The 10,827-nt window shown below is 51.9% G+C and overlaps 1 protein-coding gene across 1 annotated transcript; it reads right to left on the reverse strand.

Moving 5' to 3' along the window:
• Positions 1-1,876: 1,876 nt before the first annotated feature.
• LDBPK_302200 (RNA-binding protein, putative) lies at positions 1,877-3,385 on the reverse strand (the record flags this gene model as incomplete). Its single annotated transcript, XM_003862884.1, has 1 exon — positions 1,877-3,385. One exon carries the CDS (start codon positions 3,383-3,385, stop codon positions 1,877-1,879), a length of 1,509 nt encoding a protein of 502 aa, XP_003862932.1.
• Positions 3,386-10,827: the final 7,442 nt, after the last annotated feature.

A 10,827-nucleotide genomic window follows, 5' to 3' on the forward strand; every position in this document is an offset into this window, starting at 1 on the left:
CACACACACACATATCAGTAGGCCAGTGCGAGGGGATCCGGGTGATAGGTTGCGCTCGAGCCAGGCTGACACTCTGCCCATCATGTGGATGGCACAAGCGTGTGCACGGTCGCCGCTCGCTCCAGCAGAACACTGTCCATCACCTGGCCGCCGACATCAGCAGCAATACATCGCTCCGGCCTCCCTACGCCGTCGGCACTTGGACCCTGTCAACACCAGACGTGGCTTGGGATCGGCAGGGGATACATAGGGGCGGGGGAGGCTGCCTGAGTTCTCTTCCCCCGCAGAGTCCGTGCACCACTGGGGACCCTGAGGATACGACGCACGGAGATGGCCTCCGCAAGGGGGGCTCGTGCATGATTGCAAGAAAAAAGCGTTCAGGACTTGAACAATAGTCACCGCGGCGAAAAAGTTTGTCGTAAAGAAGCCGCCGCCAAGGAAAAAAAAAAGAAACAGAACGAACGAAAAAGCATGATGAAAGTTTTTCTATATGAAGGAAAATAGAAACCACCCACTCGGGATCCGGGAAAAGGTATATATAAAGAGGAAGAAAACGCGCACGAAAAGGGAAGGAACCAATTCGAGGGAAAGAAGAAGAGCGATCTTTTGCCAGGCTTCAGCGCCAACTCAAGCAGACACACCCACAGGACTCCGCTGCGCCAGCAACCACAAGTCTGACAAAGCACATAGAGAACTGAAGATAGGAGTTGGCGCACGGAGTGCGCCCCTCTCACCTTCGTGCATCTCCATGAACACCGTCGGAGCACTAGTGAACGATAATAATAAGGGCGAGCCCCCAGTGAGTGCCCAGCGTCGATCCATGAAAGCACAGGAAGACGGAGGAAAAAGAAAGGAGGACAAAGGCAAGAGCCCCTCCGCACCCAAGGAAAAAAGCGTATCCGGAGCAAAAGGCAAAAACAAAAAATAATATATACAAAAATACAGCGGGTACAGCGAAGCACGCAGGGCATGTGTGACACGTGGGTAGCGCCGAAAGAAGAACAAGAAGAGAACACAAACACTTGGAAGGACAATATATGCAAAACAATAGGGAGCGCCATGCCCTCAGATCCATCCAAACACGTAAGCTCGCCCTGCGAATGCAGCACATATGGTCGCGCCATGCAAGACGGAGGGAGAAACGAGATCTGAGAAGCATGTAGAGAGCGAGAGGAAAGAACGCAAGCGTAGAAACGCAGAAGAGGAGCCCAAACAGGATGGATTATTGTTTTTTCTCGCTGTTAGCGGAGGCAGTTCCCCAAAACAAGAAGACAAGCAGGGGGGCGAAAGACGCAGAAGAGAGAGCCACAAACCAAAACAAACAACAGAAAAGGCAGTGTGGCATGGGGTGGGGAGCTGAGCGGGTCAGAGTGCGCAGGCAGACTGCTCTCCTTTTGATACGCAAGCACATGAAAAGAACGGAAGGCAGTAACGAGAAGAAAAAAAAAGCAGCAAAGGAAAAAAATGGAAGGCTGCACCACTGCTTTAGGCGAGAGCAGCAGTACAAGTGTTTCTTCTTTTTTTTTCTTCGATGGGGTGACACTCTGGCGACACGCGCTAGCCTCTTGCGTGCCGAGATGCACGTATGCAAGATCGCATACGCGCACTTTACATTTCCGAGGAGATGCTGCAGTTAGTGCGACTAGAGGTGGCAGTGGATAATGGAACCCCGCTGGGAGTGAGTGGGAAAGACACTCCGTCACCGAAGAGAAACGAAAAAGAAAGCGGACGGTGTTCTCAACGACTAACGTTGTGCCACACTGCCACTCGTCATTCCGACCTTTTGGCGCACCGATGTGTACACCTTGTCCATAGCGCAGTAAGTCGTGTCAGTGCACCGGTGCGCTTGTCACAGTGCTCACTACATTCACATCTACTACCACCACACTCCTGGTCCACGTTGGCCGGTGATCACGCTTCCCTCGGCGCTCGCGCTCTGCAGAGCGTGAACACGAACGGCGTCTTCGTTGTTGGGGCCTGCGACGCTTGCCTCGCCAAGAACCTCATCTTCAGCGTCGCAGCGGGGAGGGACGACTTGAAGTGGGTCTGTATAGACAGCATCAAGGCACGTGCCGAAGGAGTTCATCGAGCCAGCGGATCCGTTCGTGTAGGCTGCTTGATTACTGCTGATACCCAACAGGCTCTTCGGCTGCGAGCCCGCCAGCATCGGTCCAAAAGTCGACGTCGGAGACGTGAATGGCTCGCAGTTCATGTTCATGGCGTCAGGAGTCAGCATGTACTGCAGCCCATTCTCCATCAGCACCACGGTCGCGTTCGCAGTGGGATTCAGCAGGGAAAAGTTCGGCTTGGCCGCAGCATCCGTGGTCTGCAGCGGTGGGTTCAGCAGCAGAAGCGGTGCCGACTGCGTGGCGGGGGCAAAGTTGTAGGGCGGCATGGGGGAGCTGAAGGACGACGCAGGAATGAAAATCTGCTGTCCGCTCTCGCCAAGCGTGTAGCAGTAGCCTGGCGTCGGCTGCAGCAGCTGCTGCGGCATGGAAAAGGCTGCCGTCGGAGTGTGCTGCGTCACGTCCGTCATGGCAGGCAGAAAAGGCGGTGGCGGTGGTGGCATCGGTGGCGCACTCGCAGGTGTCACGGACGGCAGGGCGGCAGCGATGCCACCGGTGCCGCTGCCACGCGGACCGGCCGTGCTCTTAGAAGACGTTTTCGACTCGACGGTCCTGCTCGAGCTGCCGCCGTGACTGCTAGAAACGCCATTCTCGCTGCTCAGCGTCGTGGAAGAGGTGTGAAGCGATCCGGAGTTCTCGTGGTGGCTGTGCGGTGGCGGAAAGATGCACCCGCTGTTCGGGGCGTGCGTCTGCATTCCGTCACGACGGCGCCGCCGCTCCTTCTTGGCGTCATCGCTGTCCTCGAACTTGGCGAGGATCGGCGCCGAGCCGTGGAAATAGGTATTGTTGCCGTGGAGCTTCGCTAGAGCATTCTTGGCATCCTCGACGGTCTCGTACTCGGCGTAGACGACCCACACGGGATTGCCGTAATGGTCCTCACGCATGGCAAAGTAGATCAAGTTGCCGAAGGTCTTCAGAAAGCGCTCCATCTTTTCCTGCCCGACGCTCATCGGGATATTGCGGATATACAGTACGTTGCTCTCTTCGGTAAAGATCTTACCATTGTGGTTGGAGGGGTAGATCACCAGCGTGAAACTGTGCCCACACGCACGTGCCATCTTACGGTCCAGTGCTCTGTACGCCTTGGCGCCCTTCTCCTCCTCGTCGAAGAGCACAAAACCAAATCCCTTGCTCTTGCCGGTCGCGGCGTCCAGCATAATCTTAGCACTGGAGGGGCCAAACTCGCTGAAGATATGGAGGAGGTCCGCATCGTTAATGTTGCGCGGCAGTTTGGCCACAAACAAGTTCTGGAGAGACATAGACACTCGTTAAGTCGGACAGGTACGTTGTCAGCTCCGTGCTGCAATGCAAAAAAAAAGACAATGGAGGAGAGGGTGTGATACAAATGCCTGTTCTTCCCCCGATGCTTCTGCTGCGCAAGTACCAGGCGTTTCTCAATGAGCCGTTAGCTGAAGCAACGAAGAAGGAGAAGCTGACACACGCACACACACAGACACACAGACTGAGAGGGAGGGAGGCAGAGAGCAGATTGTGAAAAAAAAAAAGGGAGGGGAGATCACAACAAACGTAAGACACCTGCAAGTGACAGTAGCGGCTGCCAAGAAGGTCCGGTACACAAATAAAGCACACACAACGAAACGAGTGTGACGTAGAGGGAGAATAAAGAGGGCGGCCCTCTGTTTCTATGGCGGTGTCTGTATGTGTGCGACGGAAGGGAAAGCAGAAGGGGAGGAAGAGAGCAGCGTCACTGTATCTTTATAGGGCAGATCACACCAAAAAGCCGTGAAACCCAGAAACAAATTGAGGAAACAAAGAGAAGAGAATGTGAAACAACAAGGTGAACACACGCACTCGCATAGAGGGACAAGAAGTGCGGCGCGCAGACAAATAAAAAAAAGAGCACTCGCGCGGGCAGAGAGACACGGGAAGGACGGAGGAGGAGCGGGGGAATGTACTCGTGAGCAAGATGAGATACCGGAGCAAAAAGAAGGTTGAGAGAGAGAGGGACAGATGCACGAAGATGAAAGGAAGAACAGCAACACGTTACACAGCTCGAGAGCCGACCAACGATCGAGTGTGCTACCTCTGGGCGCGGAGAGGAAGAGGGGAAAGGGAAAAAAAAAGAAGCTGCCGAGACACTAGAAATACGAAAAGACTAACAAAGAGAAAGATGAACTAGAAATAGCGACTAGATGGAAAATAATCCGCTCCCGGCGAGCGCTTGCGATTCGCCTTGCTGTCCTGTACCCAATTCGGCCGGTACGCACGGGCAGTGTATGCTGGGCACCTTTTGGAGGGCGGGGGACCAACAAACCTACAACAGGCAATGGTAAGGTAAAGAAGGGTACTGGGCAGGCGCGAAGGAAAATACACACAGATGCTAAAGAAAGAAAAAAAAGGAAAACCGAAATTAAAACGATGAGAGTGACAGGGAAAAGAAAAGATACAGTGGGGGCGACAATAACAAAAAGAAGGCCGGAAAAAAAAAAACGACACCAGGAAAACAGACTGAGAGCGTAGACCAAGGTCACTAGGGGAGGAGGGAGAGAGAACAGTAGAGGACAGGAAATCAAGGGCGTACAGTAGGGAGACAGAAACCACGCGACACGACAAAGGGGACGAAATCGGGAGAGTTACACAAATATACTTCGGTACAGAAACGAAAAAGAACAGGAAGAGAGAGAGGCCGAAGAACCAAACAAAAAAAAAAGAGGAGGAGGAGGGAGAAGCAACGCCAAAAAATGCGTATTCTTTTTGATGCTAGGAGCGGAAAAGAAGCAGAGAAATGGCAACAAAGAGAAGTTAAGCTTGGGGAGGGGAGGGGGGCTGTCACTGGCAAGCGAGAAAACGGAAGGGGCGGCAGATGGAGAAACGAGAAGTACCAATCGTGCGCTGCGTTCTAAAACAAGTCTTTTGTGAGTCACAATGAGCCCAATACGCACTTGAGGGTCCTTGTATAGGCACTGGGGGAGGGGTGGCGCGCACACACACACACTCAAGAAACAAAACAACAAAGCGTGAGTGTAGTGATAGCCACGAAGAAGTTGATACGAGCGAGAAATAAAGCGCTGACGGCAGCAGCGAGCAGACAGCCGAGAAGTGAAAAGAAAACAAGAATTTGATTCACACTTTCCCCTTTATTATTATTATTATTAGTCGCTCACCCGGTTTTCGTCTGCCAAAATGCTGTAGCGTCCTCGCTGACAGAGGGGGAGAAGAGAAAACAGAAAACTCAAAAAAAAGTTCGGTGGGAGAGAAGAGGAGAGGAGAAGGGGGGGGGGTTGAGAGAAACAAAGAAGAGAAATTCGAACACAAAGTGATACTGTACACTGCAACACAGTAAGACTGGGGGGAGGACGAGTGCGTCGCCGGCTTTCCGTTCTATGTTATTATATTCCTTTTCGTTTCTTCGTCGGTTGTATAGACCGGAGTTTTTTTTTTTCGTTCGCTTCGGCTGTTTGAAGGGAAGCAAAGGCGAAGAGAGAGAGAGCAAAGGATGTGGCGACACCCTTTGCTCTCTTTTCGCGCTCCGGCGTGAAGACAGGGAGGGGTGAAAAAGTTTGCCTTTTGATTTCGTTTTCTTCGTGGATATGCCGTAGAACAACCCCAGCCAGCCGAGCAGAGTAAGTAAGCGAGAGAGCTTAGTCTGAGAGCCAGACTTGGATTATTAACAGCCGGTGGAGGGGTTAGCAGAGGTGAAGCAAGGCCACACAAACAGAGAGGGGAGAAAAAAGACGAAGGCAGATGCGTGTTACTGCACAAAGATTTGAAGATCAAAAAGCTATAAATGCGAGAGAACAAGATAGAGAGAGGGAGAGGTCCACTGAGGAAGCTGGTATCAAGTACGAGACACACAGCACGACGAGGTCGGGTAGGAGACACGAGAAAAAATGAAAAGATGCGGTGAGACAGCCAAAGATGCAGGCCAGCGTTCGACTCCCTCTTTCTTTTGCTGGTTACAGATGAAGAGAGTGCAAAAAAAAAAGCAGATATATAAGACGTAAGAGCTGGATAGCCGCACCTAACCTTTATGACGTGGAGACGATGGGTGGCGAAACTTCAGGGTAGTGGCGTACAACCTAATACATAAGAAAATAGAGTCAAAAAGAGCCTTGGCCAGTCGTAGGGGCAGCGTGAAAACTTCGTTATTTTTCTTTGGCGGTGCTCTTTGCTCGTTCGAGTACTTTCTTTGTGTGCGTGTGTTTTTTTCAATGCAGCCCCTGACTCAGCTTTTCCTGCCCACAACGACGACGTCGAAGCGAAAGCCACGTCCGCTCTTGCCGACGCTGAGTTGCAGGAGAGACACACACACACACAGACCTCTCGGTCACTTCACCAAAACAAAGAGACAATAATAGATGCGCCAGTTTCAGCGGGGAGGAGCTTTTCGCGCGGCAGGATACTGACAAGAGGTTACAGCGCCGCTGGAGGAGAGCAAGCACCAGACTCGGGTCACTGTAGGATGTGGGGGTCGCTTGTGTTCTTTTCTGTCGATGACCTTTTGTTTCCTTCGCCACCTCGATCCCCTGCCGTTGCCGACGGTGCTTTTCACGCTAACTGGTATCGGAGTCGTTTTGCACGGCTGGGAGGCCTGCAAGCGCCCTGGGAGAGAAGGGGGAGGCAACGATGATGATGTGGAGTTATGCAGAGGACGAAAAGGGAGAGGGAGGGAGCGGATCTTAAAAAGAATTCGAGCGACAGAGGGGGTTAGAAAAGGTGGGGGAGAAATTTTTTCTTTGCTTTTTTTTCTTTTGACGGATCGAGGGTAACCGCGAGATCGGGAGGGGGGAAGGGGACGGGAAGGAAGAGAAGAAGCAAAGAAAAACAGAAGAATAAGAAAAAACACGAAATGCTAAAGCAAGGCCAGAGAAGGGGAGGGATATCCAGAGGTCTGCAGGGAGTTGTGGGGATGTTGTTTCGTTGGTGAAGAGAGATGTGAGCGTGGGGGGATCGACCGTACGCCGTTTCATATAAAAAGGTGTATGAGCACATGTGTGCGTATTTTGGGAAGAGGGGAGTAGAGATCGAGAGGTAGGGGATGCGCGAGGGAAGACAAAGAGGAAACTCATCAAGAGAAGGCGCGCGCTGTTTTGCGCAGCGTCGGCGGCGGAAGATGAGCTTCGCGCCCAGCATGTCGAGGGTCTCCCCGGTTGGTGAGAATACCAAGCACGGTGGGCAGCTCTTAGGAGCCTTTGTGCCTGGAAAAAAATTCAGCGTTAACTGAAGCATGGTGCACTCACCCAAGACAGAATAACACGCAGGGGCCAATGCTCCCTGCAAGAGGGGCCGTCCCTGGGATATTCAGCCGTGAGCTCGAAGTTTGAGAAGCTGCACACGCAATACGTGTGTCTGACGTGGCGAGCGACATCTCGCCACCCCCTCCCTCCATGTGCTCTCTCGCTCGTTGTTTGAGATGATCGTTGCATTGTTCGCATGCTTCGTTTTTCTTTGCTTCATCCGCTTTCCTGCTGCCGTCGGATACGCATACATACAGAGATGTTTCGTTTTTTTGTTGTTGATTCAAGGTGGGGATGGGGTAGGGAGAAGGGGCGGAGAGGCAGTCATTAAGTACCCCTGAAACGATGCGAAATGATAGAAAATAAAGAAAAAGATGGTGATGCAGCAGAGGAGATTGGCGGGGGAGAAAGATCGCTTCCAGCACCGCGATGGGAGAGGGTGGTGACCGCAGGCGTGGAGGCTGGGAAAGGATCGAGGATAGGCCTGAAACGACAACAATCAACGAAACGGCGTAAGAAGAACGATGACCACAAACCCCAAAGTTGCCAAAACCATCTAGGGCCACATCCAACACGCACCGCCGAGAGCGTGACATACGCATGAGTGTGAATGGTCTCTCGCATGGGCCCATTACGATGAGAGAGATAGAGCAGAGAAGTCGTTCAAGCTGGTTTCGTCGCTTTTCGAAACATTTGTGAGCGCCACACTTCTTTTTCGCTTCCTCGGCGTGTGCACGTGTCTTTCGCTGTTGCCGGCTCAAAGTGTTCTCGCGCGTGTGTGTGTGTGTGTGTGTCCCACGCGTTCTTGTGCGCGATGACGAAGACAGTGCTGTACGCGTTGTAGCGGTAAGGATTCTGGTACGCCGGCATAACAAAGCCCTTCGAATGCGTCAAACCTTCCTCCTCCTACCTCACTGTAGCATGTTGCGACGGTGATGGGGGTGTGCGGCTGGTTCGTCATGGAGATGGCGCCCGTGGTGCTGCGGCCGGAGAGGACCTGCAAGTCGCCCCTCTCGCCGCAGGGCACCATCTCGTTCACGGTGAGGCTCCTCGCTTCCGGCGTGAAAGCGTGTGACATCGGGTCCGATAGAGAAGCGGCATCGAGGCGACCGCCGTGATGTGAGCATGAGAGGGAGCGGCTTGTGGTGAAGTGGGGATGCACACAAGAAGAAACAAGAGAGAGACGATGACGAGAGCGATGCAGGAACACGAATGGATGAGAACAGCGTCACAACAGAGACCTACGCCGCACAACTACATGCGCTACACGAAGTGGACGCTTTTTTCTTTCCCGAGGGCATTGCCGTAGCATGCCCTATGTAAGAAGAAAGTGAGTTCATCCACGACTCGCACTCCTTCAAACTCCCGAGCAATGTGTGATTGTGCGCGCCACAGCACCATCAGCCTCCCTAGTCTGAGGTAAGGAGCACACATTGTAGGCCAAAACATTTGACCGTAGCCTCCCCCGGCTTGCGCTGCACGTTCACCGCGCGGCCGCAAGATGTTGGCACATCGAATCCGCTTCCCGTACACGCACGCACGGGTGAAAAGACGAAGGGGACGATGGAGGCGTTGATTCATCGACATATGCGCGCCCTCTTCGCAAAGACGGGTAGCTCTCAGCATGCCATGTGGCCTTTCCTCTTTTTTTTTTCTTGTCTTAATACGGAAACGACAAAAAACGACGAACCGAAACACAAAAAAAAAAGAGCCGAATAAAAGCAAAACTACATACATACATATGGAAAAGACACGAAGGGAAGAGAACAAGCGGAGAAGGCTTGCCAACAGTAGAAACTACGAAAGAAGGCGTAAAAAAAAAGCATGTAAGATAGTCTTTGAAGAGAGAGGGTCTTGTCATTGTTGTTTTCGGCAGCGAACTGGGGCGTGTCGTGGTGAGGTGGAAAAAGTTCCGAAGTCACCTTTTGTGTGTGTGTGTGTTTCGCACAAAGCGCGCCGACTATCGCCCATGATCGACGACATCTTTTCTTTTTTTTCGTAAAACGTCTTTCGCCCGCCTCTTCCGTTTGTCGTATAGCCTCAACAATAGACCCGCCATGAGTCATTGATTCTTTTTTCTTGTATGCTGTGTCCATGCGTGCTCCCCAAACGCACTGCGTGCCGTAAGTCCTCCTTCTGGATCACGTGCAAACCATGGAAATGAAGGTGCACATGCCAAACAAAGAGAAGAAAAAAAACTCCAGCACGCTCCAGTCCGCTAAAACGACAGCGGGAGCAACCGAGAGAGAACAAAAGCGAAGAAGACGAAAAACAAAAAAGAAGATGTGCAGCGGAAAGTTCACTGGTGATACGAGACTCATCGAACCCGTGCCCACGATTCTCATGGCATGGAGGAGCCGAAAAGAAGAAGACGAGCAGCATCACCGAAAAGAAAGGGGAAACGTAAAAAAGACAAAAGACGTCTGAGGCACAGAAGAAAAAAAGAGAGTTACGAAGATAGAGTCCGAAGAGCAAACGAAGTGCGCCTCTTTTTCTTTTTTTTTCGAGTGCAATCTCTCCGTTTTTTTTGTGTGTTTTTTTCGTTGTTCTTTCCCTTCCTCAGTATCTCGCGTTCTTCTTTTCGTGACGTCGCTGAGTCCCAGCATTGCGGTCACCAGCGATGTTTGTCTTCTTTTTGTCTTGCAGCACGTCCTTTCATGCCTTCTTCGGTGCCTGTTTCCATTTTTCTTTTGGCAACGCCATCACCACCGCCAACCACTACCAGCCACCGCCACACTCACCTCATTTTTCTTGATGGGCTTCACCAGCGTATGTTTTTTTGCTTTGCCATTGTACGTCGTGGGAAAGAGAGCGAGGGGGTGGGCCAGCGTTATTGAAGTCAGCAAAACAACGAAAAAAAAAAAAGAAAGCAGGTACGATCCGTGGCACCCTGCACCCACCCCATTTTGGCCCCACCTCTCCACCTGTCTTTGGCATATCCTCGAGAACGACGGAAAAGGTCATACAAGCCACACACATCAAAAAGGCAAGAGCACCGCACAAAGAAAGAAAAATTGCGGGCGATCACATTTCATGGGCGCATACCCAGACAAACAGAGAGGGAGGGAGGGGGAGGGGGAAGGGGTAACAGGAGGTCGTATTCAGGAAAGACTAATCAGCTGCATCATGGAGGGAAGGACTGATTAATCGCATAAAATCTATACTGAGAGAAGGGCAAACAAACAGCACCACAAGATTGCGTATGAGGGAGTATGTGTGTATATGCTTCTTGTCAAGTTCTCGGAACGGGTTTGCTGAAAGGGAGGCAAAAAAGAAGGGGGCTAGATGAAGAAAGAGGTGATCCAGTGGTGGTGGTGGTGGTAGTGGGAGGGGAAAGACCTACTCTCTGGTGTTTGTTTCATGGCGGCTGCACTTTCTCAAGAAAAGATCAAGAGAACAACAGCATACAGAAAAGCAAGGAACATGCAAAATAGAGCGCGAACCGAAAGCGATAAACAAGAAAGCTTACACACACACACACACACACACACACACACACAACA

Source organism: Leishmania donovani, chromosome 30 (assembly GCF_000227135.1).
Source record: "Leishmania donovani BPK282A1 complete genome, chromosome 30".
NCBI lineage: Eukaryota > Euglenozoa > Kinetoplastea > Trypanosomatida > Trypanosomatidae > Leishmania > Leishmania donovani.